This window comes from Rhinopithecus bieti, unplaced genomic scaffold, assembly GCF_001698545.2.
Source record: "Rhinopithecus bieti isolate Rb0 unplaced genomic scaffold, ASM169854v2 scaffold_40803, whole genome shotgun sequence".
Classification (NCBI taxonomy): Eukaryota; Metazoa; Chordata; class Mammalia; order Primates; family Cercopithecidae; genus Rhinopithecus; species Rhinopithecus bieti.
The window spans coordinates 687,315-703,787 of record NW_016816762.1 but is presented as its reverse complement, the minus strand read 5'-3'; the positions used below and the strand labels follow the sequence as shown (position 1 = coordinate 703,787).

The following is a 16,473-nucleotide window of genomic DNA, read 5'->3' as shown; positions in this document are numbered from 1 at the left end:
GGAGCGCCGCCGCTCAGCCGCGGAGGTTACTAGCGAGCGTTGACCGGGAGTAACCCTGGCGCGGGCGGCGGCGGCGGCGGGGACGGGCGGGCACTGCGCACGCGCGGCGGCGCGCACCCGCCCCGCCCGCACCTGCGCGAGCGAGGGGCTCCGGCGGCGCTATTTTCTCCCTTGCATTGAGCTCCGGCAAAGGCGCGAACGTCAGCCTGCGTCCACAGGCCTGCAGAGTCAGCACCTGCACCAGCCAGAGAAAGGACGGGCTTTTACTCAGTATGGAGAGCCTGCGTTAGAGCTGCCACTCAGTGGGCAGAGCCCGGCCTTCCAGGAGCCTACACATCACCACGGGCCAGGATGCATCCCGCCCTGGGAGGGAACGTCTGGGTGGAGGCCAGGTGGCCTGATAACCCCAGGGCCAGGGTGGGCAGAGGTGTCCAGTGCAGCCCCCAGCCAGGTGCGGGGAGCTCGGGACAAAGGACAGAGGCCAAAGATGCCCCCATACCTGCATCTATGAAAGAATTCCCGGAACACGTCCCCCAGGAGGAGGAGAGGCCTTTTGTAGCCCCTCATTGTCAGCAGGCTTTGGGGTTTATGTCTTGGGTAAGGAAAACTCAACACAGCTCATTTTATTACCTGGGTCTGAGCGATTGCAAAGAGATGAGTTCTCTGTGGCACTTATAGAGGCAGGGAGTTGGGACTCCAGGTGTTAAGTCCAGTGCTGGACCTGCTGCCTACCTGCCAGCGGTCCTGGGCAGGCCCTTGTCCCCCCTCCACCCTCCTTCCCTTCTGGAGAAGATGCCCATACTGATGTGTGTCCCATGCCACTCCCCTAAGGCTTAATGAGGCAAATCGCCAAATAAAGCAAACACGATTTGCTCAGTAAACACCAGTTATCTAAAAAAAAATAAAATAAAATAAAACAAACAAAAAACCTTCTCCCAAAACTGTGGGAGGAGAGAAATAACAACTGAGAAATCCCACAAAACTCCTGCCAAAAGGTTCACTTTCAAGATAAGCAGTTGAGATATCAGAGAGGGGGACTTTTTTGGTTGGAAGGCACCAAGTTGCCTTGTAACAGTAAAAGAAACAGAAAGAACATGACTCAGGTTCTGCCCTTCCAGCAAGTTCCATCCCTATCAGTTTATAGACAGCAAGAACCCTCCAGCAGGGGCACCTACCTACTGCCCTGCCCCCTGCGGATGCTGCTGTGATGCCCACCTCCCGAAGCAGGACTCTGATCTCATTTCCTGCAAGGGCCATGTACTTCTTATTTCCTCCTCTTGAGGTAGCCTGGATTGTAATGTATTTGGTTATTGTTCTGTACTTGGCTGAGCTTTTCCCCTTAACTTGTGAGCTCATTTCAAGACCAAGATTAACTTGGTCTGCAGAGTTTCAAAAAACAGAACCTGGATCCACAAATGAACATTGCCCAGATACAGATTTCAGCTCAACAGACAGAAGCATTTTCTAAGAATGAGAGTTGTGCAAACATAGTCCGGCTGCCTGGGAGGTGTCAGTTCCTGGTTGTTGGAAGTGCTCAGACAGAAGCTGGCTGTCCCTTGTCAGGAATGGTGCAAGAAGGCTCCCTCCACGGGGCAGGAGGGCAGGCTACGGCAGCACAACTCCTTTTGGCTCCAAGATTTGGACTCTAAATATAGGTCTCAGCTGGATGTAATCACAGCCCTGAAGTCACCCTGGTGTGTCTTACTTTCGACACCAAGTGCCATTTACCCCACAGAGCACTAAGGTGACAAAACAGCACACAGCTGACAAAGTGGGAAGTAAAACTCTTGGCTGCAGGTCAGACTGGATCCTTGCAGGCCCACTCGCCACCACTCATGACTGAAAACCCATCTTGTTGCCTTTTCTCACAATGTGAGCAAAAACAGTCGGCACTGGGTACATTTTATTTGAGAGTAAGCTTTCCCACGCAGGTGTCAGAACTTCATCAACATGAGTTTGATGGAGAATGCACCTCCATGACAAATCCCTAGTTTTACAGTTTAGTCCTTCAAGATATATTTAATCTGACCTACATGGTTTTCTTTGTTCATCGCTAATCTGTTGATTCTAGAACTGAACTCAGAAAGAGCAGGTGTATGGTTCTAAACATTTTTTTCCTGCCAATTTATAAACAAAAGAAACGGTGTCGTGTTCAGCAAAATGTCACCTTTGGTTATTTCTTGGACTGGTGGATTAGGTTCTGGTTTATAGGGAGGGCCTCCATTTGAGAATGTGAACTTTTCAAGATACAAGCCTATGCAAGGCGGTAGAGGAAGGCAGGGGGGCACCCACCATGCAGGTGAAAATGATTGTGGTAAGAACATCCTTCAACAGTTAAACAGTGACGCCAACCCCCATGGAGCAGGGCACAGTCCTACAGAGTCACACTGAAGGGGCCAGATGGTTCAAGAATACGAGCACTCTCCGGGAAAATGACAAAGTATTAACGTGCCCAAATAAAGAACCTGCCAATCCGAGGGTGGCAAAGAGAAAAGGAGACCCCAAGGCCAATGTTGGCAGAGCCATCTGAGCCTTGTCCAGGGAGGCTGCCACAGCTAACAATGCCACACTAAGGAGTCACACACCCAGATCCCGGGTCCCAGCTGGTGAGGGTTTGGTTTCCCATGCAACATGCTCATAGGGAGAGAATGTGCAGGCTGGAGGGGAGCATCTAGGCCCCTTGGATGTGAAACCTGTCCAAGAAAGTAGCAAACCCCTTTGGTCTTGCACATAGTGGCTAAACATTCATCTCATATGAATCTGCTGTGAGAGTTGGTCCATTCTCAACATTTTTTCAAAGCCTCTTTGGGACCCTGTAAGGCAGAGGGGTCAGAACTGTGCCAGAAGACCTCATCACCAAAGGAATGCTACCCCTCAGGGCCTGAGTGGTAGCCCGCCTACCCACCCTGGGGGCCACTAAGAACCTAGGAACTGGCCCCTGCGGGGAAAAGAAGGGTTTTCCAGTCCTCTGAATTCCCCAAGGCAGACGCAGGCATTGGGCTCCTCTTTGTCAATGCCCCAGCCTCAAGCAAGCCATCCCTGCAAGTGGCCTGGGGCCACCACACCGCACCAGGAATCAGCTGTAGCCTCCAATAAAGGTGAAGGACTAAAAGAAATGTCCTGTGGACCCACAAGAAAGCCCACCTTAGCATAACAGCCTCGAAGAAGGACAAAAGTAACTCACTCATGCTAGGGAACTATCAGTCCTCCTTCAGCTTGAGCACCTGCCCCTCTGAAATCCCCTAGCGACAGGATCTCCACACTCTGCCTTTAACTGGGCTGCCTCCCCTCCCTGTTCTAGCATGTTGGATCAAGTCACCAGCACTTGGTCGGAATCCAGTCTTCCCTTAATGGAATTCCTGAAAGGATTTATTAATGGTGCCTTCCATGCACTTTAGATGGTCCGTCATTACAGGCCTTGTGAAATGGCTATGGAAATTATGAGAAAGCAACCCTGAATTTGAGAAAGGTGTCCAAATGCATTTTTATAGCTTAGGAGCAAACCAATACAGATAATCTGACTTGGCGCTGCCCGGAGTATTTAACCCCTTCTGGTTTTTGGCAAGGATGAGGCTGGAGGGTTGGGTTTCAAAGCATGAGGTGACATGGCGTTCCATCAGAGCATCACCATGTGGAGGCCACGGCCTGACTGCAGATAGGAAAGAAAACGTTCTAAAGCCCCAGATATGACTAAGTTTGTTCTCAACCTGAACTTCGCCTCCAGGTAATCTTGGGAGGTGAATTTGATTTCTGAGAATCGCTTCACCTGTTGGAGAGAAAGCACGCCATGCACATCAACCTCCCCTTCCTGGTGAGGAGAGGGAAGCTGGAGCCTTTCCAGAGGGACAGGAAATCCCTATAAAGGGCCAACGGCCACTGACATCCAAGCAGGCCAATTAAAAGGAAAATACATCAGTTTACAGCCAAGACAACCCCAAACCATTTCATAACATGGGGCAGGGCACAGCTGTGCCTTGGTCGTCCAGTCTTGTGCCCACGTCAGGGCTAAGCACTTGCCATGCTCCTTTTTGGCCCGAAATAACACAGACCTGGTTCTGAGTTCCTTCCTCCCCAGTCCTATGACGTTGGTCACATCTCTGAGCCTCATGTCACAGTTTTCCACAGGGAGAATACGCAGATCCTTCCTGAAGTGGCCCCGTGAGCCAAGTGGATTGAAGAACAGCTCTCATTCAGTCAACTATGCCTGGAAACCGCCGGGATCTCCTGGGAGATGGGCAGTGTACGAGTACCCAAGCATTCCATTTGTTCACTGTGGCCAGTCACACCCTAATCAAATGAGATCCTTGTGTGAATGGGCTCTGAAAACAGCTTACAATAAGATCTGCTCATCCCCATCCTCTTTACCTAAGAAGAATTTTATTCTGTGAATTTACTCTTAACCACATTCCTAAATATTCTCAGCATAGTGTCTACTCTGTAGGAAGCAAAGGCCGCTAAGGGTGAGGAGGAACAACTAAACCAGATCACTCTGATCTGTCCCCAACACAGTTTGTGTGACAACACCAAAGATGGTATTGTTCCGAGCCATTTGTCCCATTGGCACAACCTACGTGAGTGAATTCCTTGAGGGAGAGTAATTACTGTATCCGAAGCCGGGGAAATTATCCCTGGGGTGTACTCCTCTCTCCTGAGAATAGTTCCTCTCACAATTATGTTCTTTGCTAGGAATCTATTATATGATCTAGTTTTCCCTCCAAAGACATCATTAATCATACGGTGAAAATGTAACTACAATTGAAAATACAAGATGTTTTGTTAAAATGCCATATTCAATGCTTAGTAATCGTCAAGCTCAAAAATTTTAAAGAATCAGTGCCTGGCATCTCCTTCTTAAAAATACCACTACTGTTTCCCACATAGCCTTTCTTGTAAGAATTGTAAAGTTCTCCTTCTTTAAAATAATTATGTAGGACTTCATAAAGTTATTCTGGTTACAATGCCGAACTTTGCTATGGCATTCTATGTTGAGTTTGTATCGCAGCACCATGTTTTGGGTGAAATCACGTGAGAAAAAGTCTTTTCTGGGAACAACTGGAGTGGTCCAGTGTCTTTGTAATGGGAAGGAACTTGGACTGTGAGTCAGAACAGCTGGGTCCCAGCCTGGCTCTGCCTTTGAGCGAATCAGCTCTGTACCTGAGCTCCTGTTTCCTTTGTCCTACTGTGAAGCTTGGGACCAGGCACTTTCTTTCTTTTTTTTTTTTTTTTTTGAAATGGAGTCTTACTCTGTCCCCCAGGCTGGAGTGCAATGGCACGATCCCGGCTCACTGCAACCTCCACCTCCTGGGTTCAAGCAATTCCCTTGCCTCAGCCTCCTGAGTAGCTGGGATTACAGGTGCCTGCCACCACGCCTGGCTAATTTTTTTGTATTTTTACTAGAGACAGGGTTTCACTATGTTGGCCAGTCTGGTCTCGAACTCCTGACCTTATGGTCCACCCACCTAGGCCTCCCAAAGTGCTGGGATTACAGGCGTGAGCCACTGCACCCGGCCGAAACCAGGTACTTTCAAAATTCCTTCACTTCTTATCTTCGGAGACATCTCCCCAGCAATGCCAGGACATCCAGCCTCAGCGTGATCATTACAATTTGCTCAATGCATCAAACTGAATTTTTAAAAGGTGAAAACAATGGACTTGATACAGACAGCAAAATGAATACACTGAGAGCAGTCAGAGAAGTAGCCCCTGACCCAGCGTCACACTTGGGGTCGCACAGAGATGATGCCAAATACAAACTCCGCCACTGTGAGAAGAGAGAAATGCAGAGCAAGGCTAGGCTCTGACTTCTCGGCCTAACCTAAGCATGGCTGGGACTGAGACCACCACTAGCAATCAGAGGGACAAAAACAGGAGAGGGAGGAACCCATCTATGGGAGGAGCAAAAGAGGCCGACTTGGAGGACCAACAGGCACAGAGGCTGACCAGGAGGGTGGCGACCCGTGTGGGTGAGGTCCAGTGGGATGCAGCTCCTCCTGCAGCCCCACACAAGATCCACATTTAATGTGCACTGTTATTGATTGTCCTGGCTTTTAGTTGGGGAAATATGGTACCCAAGTTGGAGCCAACTGGATGCAGCACCCAGGAGCAGGCTGGTGTTGGGAGAACAGTGGGCACAGAGAGGGCTTCTGCAGCTAGCACCCTTTGGCAGGAAAAACTCTTCAGCAATGACAATCAAACCACCAACAGCAGGAAACCCTATGGGCACCAGAGCCTCCAGGAAGAGCTCTGCTTCCTTTCTGGCTGCATGGACCCTGGCACCCCATAAGGCCCTGTGCTAGGTAAGGCGTGGCCACTGTGTCGGAGTGCACAGAGCTAGAAGTTGCTGCCCTCATCCCAGGCCTGCCTCTCTTGAGCCCAGGAGTATGGGCAAGTCCCTTAACCACCTTTGCCTCAGTTTCCTTTCTATTCTGTGTGCTGGAGTGATAAGCCATCTAGACTCTGAATTGCAGGCACCAGGAACGAAGGAAAGGATGGGGCACGCAGGGGAGGAGGAGCAGGGAGAGGGAAGACAGACACAGGTGCTGCTGTGGCTGGGGAGGGCAGTGGGGAGGAAGCCAGACAGCAAAACTACCCTTGGACCCCCCCGGAAGAAACCAGCAGCTGGAACACACCAGACACATCCTGTCTGTCAACCCCTCTGGCTCCACCCATTTCTGACTCATGGGGAGGTCCCTCGGGAGCCCATTTGGGTTCTTCCCCTGCCTGAGCCCACAAGGTTACGGTAGGGCAAGTCTCTATCTGGTGGCCACCCCACCCAGGTTGCGCTTCTAAGAATGGACAGTTGGGGCTCCTCCCTCACTAAGAGCCATTACCAGCTGGCTAACTGTGATGATTCATGTGATCAGTTTAAACACTTAGAGAATATAGGGGTGACGAGTCACATACTGGGTGATGTGGTTTGGCTCTGTGTCCCCACCCAAATCTCATCTTGAATTGTAATCCCCATGTGTCAACGGAGGGACTGGGTGAGAGGTGATTGGATCATGGGGGCGGTTTCCCCCATGCTGTTCTCATGATAGTGAGGGAGTTCTCATGGGATCTAATGATCTAAATGCGTGTGGGTTCTTTTGCTCTCTCTCTCTCTCTCTCTCATGCCACCATGTAAGACATGCCTTGCTTCCCCTTCACCTTCTACTATGATTATAAGTTTCCTGAGCCCTCCCCAGCCATGCAGAACTGTGGGTCAATTAAACCTCCTTTCTTTAAAAATGACCCAGTCTCAGGTAGTTCTTTATAGCAGTGTGAAAACGGACAAACACACGGGGTAGGGGAGCGATACTCTTCACTTGCAAACACTGGCTACAGCTGTGTGCCAGGCTTATGCCAAGACATTTCAAACCCAGATGCCACCAGGTTTCAGATGTCTACATTTCTGCATTACAGCCCATCTTCACTTTACAAGACACCGTTCCCAGCATTTTCTACCATCATGACAACACTTCCAAGGCCACACATAACAGACGGACAGGAATCACTCTATGTTGCTCACTGCTTTGCCACAATTTGTCTATATGGACAAATGAGGCCAAAACATGACATAGTGTCCTGGTTTCTTGATACATTTTTCTATAAAATCTTTCTTTAAGTTGAGAAGGAGAAGGCTAGTACCCTATGTTGAAATTTCAACAGGATCAAAGGAGTGGGCTCACATCTGAGCCTGCCACAGAGCTGCTTTCTTACCAGAACAGGCTGGCATGCTCTGAAAATGCAAGTATCACATCACAGTGCTATACAGTTGTCTGTTGAGAAGGTACTGAATCTGTTTCTGGTTGTGCAAACATAGACATACAGTTACCCAGCCACCAACTGGGCTTGCAGGTCCCAGGGACCAATCTGTCAAAGCTCTAAAATTGTGATCGCAATGAAGACAGGACTGCCAGTGCCAAGGGTCTCAAAGACTTAGTTTCAAGAGGGTAGAAAAACAAAAAGAAGATAATAAGGAAAAGAAGAAAGACAGCTAAAAATTTAAACTGTGAGTCTTGGTTGGTCTTCTTCAAAATGAAAGAAGTGCTGAATCCAATTTTAAGTTCAAAGTCCTAAAATATTAGAATATTCCAGGGGTACCTGAGTCATTTGTATTATTCCAAAGTCCTCCCAGATTTTCAAGTTGCTTTCCATGATTCGGTAGAAACTAGGGACCACGGTTTCTTGATGAAGTCTGACACCTCCTCTGCCTGTCAGCTCCCCCAACCCACCTGTCTGATCCACTTAGGAACAGACAATGGGTGCATGGAGCAGAAGGAGATAAAGGATAAATTCCACAAGAAGAAACAGATCAGGCTGGAAAAAAACACACCAACCCAGGGTGGCATTAACTCCACAGACTCTGAAACTCTAGAGCCAGGAAAGATTGCTGAGAAAACTCAAACTACCACTCATCAATTCCCTGTAACATGCAACAAGCTGGTGGCAAACTCCTGCATTGTGTGGCGTTCCAGACACCTCCGGAGCTGAGCTCCATCCTCTCTGTTTTTCCTATTTTTAAGTATACTGCTCATTTCAACAGTTTATTTTTCTTTCTAGCCCACCACGACCACCCACAAAAGAATCCTTTCAAGATGGCTCTCTGGAGAGGTCAGTCTAGGTCGCTGGCCACTTTTTAACACTTCACGCTTGGGAGGGGGCACCTGTCTCCCATTTTGCTCTGGGCGGTTGAAAAACAGTTCCATCTTGAAAGATGGACATGAACAGCATCCACAAAAGAGGACTCTCTGAGCATGTGCCAGAAACAAGCACACTTTGACACCCATCAATCTTTGTGAAATTCTCCATAATGACATCGCAGAATTTCAGAGCAACCACAAACTTTGAGATCACCAAATCCAACCTGTTCATTTTATAGGTGAGGAAAATTCAGGCAGAAAGCAATAGAATAAATTGACCACCGCAGTGACAGCGTCGGGAAGAGAAGCTCAGCTTCCCGACTTCCAGACCCCAGCTTTGCCCAAACAACCTGTTGCCTCCTTCAGAGGCTCCTCCCAGCTTGATACACAAAACAGCCGCCCTCCCTACCTTTCTTCCTCCACCAGGGTCCTTCAGGAACCGAGTAGGAAAGGTCCCTGAATTCAATGTTCACAGCTGCCCTCCGAGGCAAGGAGGAGAAGCGCTGGGCTTCCGTGAGGTTGTTATCTACTTTTTTCAGATGCCCATTCAGCAGGTCCGTCTCAGCGGTCTCCATGCTGCTGGACACCACCTCATCCACCGAGACACACACCGACTTGGGCTCCGTCATCTCTGCAGAGTAACTGCTGGCATTCTAGAAAAACCAGAGGAAGCAACAAGACCTGTTACAAGCTGCATCAAGAGAAAGAACATGAAGAGACTCACCATGAGGCTCAGGGTCATTGATTATGAATAGCAACACTTTTTCCACTGCAGGAGCGCCTTTGGCCCCAGGAGAAACGTGCCTACCTACAGGAATTTGTCATCTCTGTCACATTTTCTTTTATTAAAAAGTGCTTAAGGTAAAGTGTTACGCTGATCTACAAGTCTTACTTTGGAATCATAAAATCTCATCGTAAAACTATACTCGATGAATCATCCATTGCCTCAAAGAAGAAAACACTGGCCACCATAAGCAATGATCTGTTTACAGTCCCTCATTTTAAAAACCTCCATAAAGACACACCAGGCGCCTAAGACATAAATAACCGAGAAAGTTTTATTTACACTGAGCTGTTTTGTGCCTCTCTCGCGTAATCTCATAAAAATGTCTCAGGAGAAATGACATCACCTGAGCTGCTGAGTTTTGTGGGGACTGGCCTTTGTATTTTGCATTTAAAATGTCCAAGTCACTTACAACTCTACTCTCTTGCTACCTCTTCATAATAGCGCTGAAAAGTCGGAATGGTTAATATTTTTTAATCTGTTAGACAAACAAGGAAACGGAGATGTAGACAATGTAAGGACCGTGTTCCAGGTCCCACAATCGAGTGAGTAGCAGCAGTTATCCCAGAATTTGAGTCATAAAAAAATATATAGGTATTCATTTCATTGCATCATGAGAGTACCTAATCGTTGGTAGCTACCATTGGCTTTTAAAGCTTCCTCTGGGAGTCAAATGAAGTATCACCGATTGCCAAGAACCGAGAAGTATCCATGCAAAGAAAGGAATATCCTTTTTTAATGGCCTGGCAACCGTGAGCAAATCAATAAGCTTCAGGTACCTTCAAAACACAGAGGAACCCTGGGGAAGCAAATTGCTGTGCTTTTTCTTGCTGTCTTCCAAATCGAGAGAGAACATCTCACAGTGCCAAAAGCACACACACACCCCCCTCCCGGGCATCTTCTACCTCTGAAGTCCTTCACGAAATCAAAACTTAGCTCCTGGGCTATAATACTGTGTGGCTAAAACTAAAGGTGCTGAGTGAAACTCTGACAAAGCTGAGCTTGGTCTGCTGGTCCTGGGCATGCGGGATGTCTCGGATGCCAGTGTAAGTGGGTTCCCGCATCCCCAAGCAGAGCTAGGAGGGTGTATGTGTGTCTGACAAGGGATCCGCACTCCTCAGGGGTCTGGTGTGATGATAAGATGCAGACCCCGAGGGAGCGACCCCAAAGCCTCCTCCCAGCTGGTCCTGATGCCCCTGTGGCAGGGTCTCTTGGAGGAGCTGCTGCACCATGCCCCTCAGCCTGCCTTCTGGGCTCCTATGCTGCTGCCCCAGGTGTTTAGAGCTCACTTTGATTCCAAAAGGGCCCCGAAAGCCCCAGGTCTGGGCCTTGGAGGGGGCATGTCGACAAAGCTGTGGAGAAAGACAAAGGGCTCTAGGCCTGGTTCCCCGTGTCCGTTTCCATCCCCACCTTGCCACACAAGTAAAGACAGAACGTGCTGGGTTCTGCCCAATCCTGCTGGCAGACATGGGCTCTGCCCCGCAACCCCCGATGGCTGTGTGTGCAGTTGAGGGTAAGGCCTAGGGGGCTCGAGCAACTCCTCTCCCATTGTGGGCCCCCTCCACCTCCACCCAGGAGGCCAGTGCCACACACCATCTGCTCCCTCTCCCCAGGCACCCATTGCAGGTATGGAGCCCCTGCGGAAGCCCAGGGACAGGTGCTTCTTTCTTGTGGCTGAAGCCCACACTCATACAGGGTGAATGGCCGCCACACCAGCCATCTACATTATCATGAGGGCCGGACTTTCTCTGCTAGACTCAGTCTGCTCACCCACTCACTCTCTCACTCCCTCATTCACTGGACAAATTGAGCACCAGATAAAGCTCTAGGGTCAGCAATCAGACAGACAGACATGGCCCCTGACCTGGCAAGCTCAAGTTCAAGATCTGGCCCAGGCAAGAAAACAGGTAACTAATTACAATAGGTCAAGGCAAGAGCCAGGCGGAAAGCGTAAGTGCCTCCGGATTGTTGAGAAGCTCAGCTGTGCTTCTTGATGCCTTGGTCCTCTGGGCAGTCGCCTTGAGGACTCTTGGTCAGTGCATTTCCCCACGTGTGCCTATGATCTTCTTCTTTCATTTTGAGGAAGACCAACTAATTACAACAGGTCAAGGCGAGAGCCAGACAGAGAGCATACTATGGGTAACTCAGAAAGGATTTCTAACGCAACGCAGACCCTGAGATGGGGAGACGCAGGACAAAGTCTTTCTGCAGAAATGGAATCTTAGCTGAATTTAGCAAAGTGAGATGGAGGGGTGCTGGCTCCTGGTGGCCTCTGCTAGGGAACAGCATAGACAAAGTCCCACCGGCACAAGACAGTGAAGCGTCCAGAGACCTGTAAGAAACGTGGGGGCTGGAACGTCGATTTGGGCTGGTAGGATGGGGGCAGGAGAGCAGGGGTCTTTAGGATAAGATGAGACTAGAGGGGTAAACAAGGTGCCCATGGGGAAGGGCTTGCCAACTTGGTTAAGGGTTTTGCATTTTATCTAGAGATCTTTGGGGAGCCTTGAGGGAATAACAGGACCAGAACTGCAGAAGAGTCTCCTGCTGTGAGCCAGGTGGGGTGATGGTGGCCTGGATCCACTGGTGGTAGTGGGGCTGAAGGCAAGGGGACAGGCCAGGAGGATAAAACTGGGTGACTAAACTGATTTTGGAGTAAGAAAGAGAGAAGCCAGAATCAAGTACTTGCAACGTAAAGTATTAATAATGACTTGCATGCTAGGTAAGTGATTATAAACAGTAGTGTTTATTGATCCAGCAATTACCATGTGCCTATTAAACTCTAGCCTATATAGTTTATGCCTCTTATTACCTCCACAACTCTAACAGGGACAGGGGCCCTGGGAGCTGGGATGACCATCTCTAGTTTGGAGGAAGTATCGGAAGCGCAGAGACATTGTCTGACTTGCTTAAGACCCTGTGATTAGGGCGTGGCCAGGCTGGGGCCCTGCTCTGAGAGGCTTCCAAGTCTGAGACCACAAGCCTCTGTAATGGCCCTTGACTGTTGCTTAGCCTTCCACGGGTGAGTTGTGGGTGTTTTGGCATCTTTCAGCCCTTGTCCGTTATAGGAAAACCCACACCGGGGAAATCATGCAGCCCCACCCCCAAATAAACCAACAGCAAAGCAATGCATACAGCTGACCACCTTCCCTCCATGGCATCTAACAGCCTCACCCAATTAATAAAATCTTGAAAACTGTGTGACGCGAGGCAGTGGCCTGTCAGTCTGAAATAGACCAGCTCTCTGGAAACATCCTCCGATGAGAGCTGCCGGCAATGTAGGTTACAGCGAGTTTCTCCTTAGCCTCCCGAGCTCATTAAAATTAAAACAAATGCATCTTCTCTCTTCATTTTTTCCTTTCACTCTTCTGTTTCCCTATCCTACTGAAGCATTGTCTTTGACCTTCCCCCACCCCTGCACCGGGCCACATATGATTTGTGCCGCACAATACATTGTAAGTCATAGTAAGTTCATTCATAAATGTGGAATGCCAAAGAGACCCTGTTAGGATTGTTCCTGGCTGCTGTTCATGGGAAATTTTCCTGGGCGCTGAGCAGAGTGGCCTGTGATTACAGTTTGAACCCTGGGCAGATAGAGATGCCTATTTAGCTGGGGAGCGTCTTTAGCAGTCAGTAAGCCACCCACAGGCCATGGTGAGCCGCATTCACTCCATTTCCACCAGGAACACAGAGATAGAAACTTTTTCTCCCAGCGTTAGGAGGAAGTTGGGAAACAGGAAGAGGAGCCAGTCAGCAGGACAGTTAGCATGCAGCTGTCTGTCTTCTCTCTTTGGTTCACTGCTGCCAGCCTTGGTACCCACCTAAGCATCCTAAGCATGTAAGAGGAAAATGCGCTGACCAAGCAAGAGTCCTCAAGGCGACTGCCCAGAAGAAAACACCCAAGGCTTCATACCCTTAACTGAACCAGAGACCAGATCACGCTTGAGGGGGTCACTCGCAATCCCAGAACAGCTCCAAATACCACCCTCCCACTAGAAACACTTGCCACCCCTTGCCTGCCCACTGAACTCAGGGACTCCAGCATGTTCCCCCGAGTGCCTGGCTCACCCCTAGGCACCTCCTTTGACTCACAGCTCAGAGGATCCACACCAGGATGGACCCCAGAGCAGGGAGGTGAAGGAAAAGCAAAGTGTAAGACCCCAGGTATCTCTGAAGGGCTCTTTGTTCATGACTTGGCCAGAATTTATTTTCTTTTTAATTTATTTTTCTTTTAACCCTACAGCCCCCAGAATTCCCAGGTGATCTTTCATACAAGGACTAGCTGGGGCCTAACTCTGCTTAGCTTCTACCATCAGACTAGTGCTTTCAGGGTGGGACAGCTGTGCATGAATAGCAATGTTTAAACTTTTTTTTAAAGTACCAAGTTTTCAGGGAGGAAAATAATTTTCAAAATAAAATAATGTTCTCCAAAACAATGAGTCTAGCCATGACTGTCTCCACGTGATAACAAAAGAGTTGAGCTCTGGAGGCTGTATCAAATATAATATAGTATTTTTTTAAAAAAATCTTGGCATTAAAAATCTGTACCTTAAAACATCGGATTCATGATTTTTCTACATCTCCATTATAGGAAAACCCACACCAAGCCACCTTTGCAGCTCCAAAAGGAATTCAGGAGTTACCTAGCATCTAATATAAGATCGATCACTTTTTCTACCTGCAACTAACATCAATAATCTCCTTCATTTTCCATGGTCAACCCCATTTAGGAATCCTAATAGATGAATAAGTGCAAAAGGCAGAATTTCCAAGTGTTGCCCAAAGATTCAACCAGAGAAAAAGCAAGTGTCACCGCGAGGGAAACGGCTTTTCCGTTTTGTTCACTGCCTCTTCTACATAGAAGCCACGCAGGGAAGACAGGGCAGCCCAGAGAGGGGAGTCAGACTGCGGGTCTCCCGCCCGGGCTCTCCCGCCCGGGCTCTCCCCTCCTCCACCCACCACCTGGCCGTGTCTGCGGCCCCATTCTATCGTTTACACAAAATCATTATATAATGAGCTGGCGAGGCTCCGTATGTTCTACAGTAACCTGTTTGGAATCATAGGATGCAGTTGTCACAGCGGAGCATGCGCAGAAACCTGGCTACTTTTTTTTTTCCTCTTGAGCTGAAGGCAAGAGGTAACTGTCGGTCAAATCCTGCTCAGCCCTGCTGACTTCAAATACAGGATGCTAAAAATGAAATACAGGGGAGTGGCGGGGTGAGCCCCGGAGCGTGCCATGCACTGTGGGCTTACAGCCTCGGGGAGTAATATCAGGGTAGTAACTACACAGATACACGGCGTGGAATACGGAAGACTTTCCATTTGTACTTTAGCTACCTATACGCTGTTAGTGTGCTGGGCGTAGACACGAAGGGCCCTAGGATAAGGTGAGGTGGGTGGCTGGGGGCCTGATGATTGGTTCGTTGTTTGTTCCTAATGCCAGAAAACCGGAAAGGGATATTCCTGACCACTCCTGGGAGCAGCGCTTACAGTAACTGTCCAGCAGTGAACTCGCCGACACCCCGCCATCCCTCTCCGGAGCTGGGGGGAAGTGAGATGCGCGTCCCTGTCACCACCGTGTCTCTCTCTCCGGCGCGCGCAGAAAGGCGGCAGGCAAGAATCCGGGCTTGCCCCTCGCGGGTCTCCCCGGGCCTTAGCCGCCCCTCCCCGAGTGGGTCCGGGAGAGGCTGTCCCCGGGAGTGCAGTCGCAGGCTCCAGCTCTCTGGGGGCAGCTCCCTCTTTGGTTCCCCCAGACCTTGCCTAGCGTTCCTGGGGATGGCCCAAGAAGTCCGCGGTCCCCAAGCCCACAGCCGCGCGCGCGGGGCTCCCCCTCTTCAAGCCCCTCTTCCCTCCGGCCCAAGGTGCGGCCCTTCCCCAGTCCCTAGTGCACTCCGGGTCCCAAGCGCCCCCCGCCCCCCGCCCGGAGGCCATCAGGTCAAGGCCATCGGTCCACTTGTAGGGCTGCTCGCTGCCCTCGCCCCACTCCCGGCCCCTCCGCCTTGTCAGTGCTCTCGGCCGGTGCAAGGGGCATCCCGAGGCTCCAGGTGGCCCAGGCGGAGGGGCGGGGATAGCGATTGGAGCCGGGCGCCTCTGTAGGGTGCCCTGGGTCAGCGCCCAGAGGACGCGCTCCAGGGAGGGGTGTCAGGTCGAGTGTGCGAGTCTTTGTGTGTCTCCTGCTCTCCTTGAAAATAAAACCGATCCCGGCGGGCGCAGGATGCGCTCACTCACCATGGCGGTGCCGACCGAGAAAGCGGCCATCAGACAGGCCATGCCCCGGGGGCGGCGGCGGCGGCGGGGACGAGGCTTGAGCTGCGGGGCCGAGGCTGCGCTGGCTCCCGGCTTGGCCGCTGCGCGGGGTGCGGGCTGCGCTCGGGCTCCTGCTGGGATCCGGCTCGGGCTCTGGCTCCAGCGCGCCCGGCCCCGCCCCGCGCGCGCGATTGGCTGGCACCGAGGGGGCGGGCAGGCCGGCAGGTGCGCGTGCTCTTGTTTTGCTCCTGCGGGGGGCCGCGGACCAGGCCCCCTGAAGCGCAGGTTCCGGGAGCCGCCGGAGCAGAGGCCTCGCAGGCGCCATGGGACACCCCTGCCACCCCAGAAACCCCGGGTCCCGAACTCGTGGGGGCTGGGCCTGCACTGCCCGAGTGAGGCTGCCGGGACACCCGACAGACCCTGGGATTCCCAGGCTGGGAAATCCACTGCCTCCAAGCCTCAAGCGGCTGCGTGATGGGGCCAGAGAGGGAGAGTCCAGAGAGGGAGGGTGAGGGCAAGGGGGCTTCTTTCTTGCTGCTGCTTTTCCCCTACCCCACCCCGCGGTGCTGGGCAGCTCTCTGCCAGTTAGGAGCTTGAGGACTAAAGAAAAGATGACCACTCCAACTCCCGCAACAGCACTGGTATGGGGTGACCCCTGGCAGTGAGGCAGGGTGTGCACTAACACATGTGACATTGCTGTGTGTCAGCCATGGTGCTAAGTGCTGGGTTACAAAGGGATGCTGAGTGAAGATGGCCAGGCCTCTGCCCTCTGCTCACCCCCAAAGAAAAAGAAGGCTCATTTTCTACAGACAGAGGTGTTGCCAG

At 50.8% G+C, this 16,473-nt stretch overlaps 1 protein-coding gene across 1 annotated transcript in view; it reads right to left on the bottom strand.

The window, feature by feature from the left end:
- The window catches only part of ABCG1 (ATP binding cassette subfamily G member 1), a 78,837-nt gene extending 63,039 nt beyond the window's left edge, over positions 1 to 15,798 (bottom strand). The window contains exons 1-2 of the mRNA XM_017855208.1: positions 15,631 to 15,798; positions 9,031 to 9,274 (exon numbers count right to left, since the gene is read on the bottom strand). Coding sequence (XP_017710697.1) covers positions 9,031 to 9,274; positions 15,631 to 15,672 — 286 coding nt within the window. The 5' untranslated portion in view covers positions 15,673 to 15,798. The remainder of the gene's footprint in view (positions 1 to 9,030; positions 9,275 to 15,630) is intronic.
- Between the last annotated feature and the right edge of the window lie 675 nt (positions 15,799 to 16,473).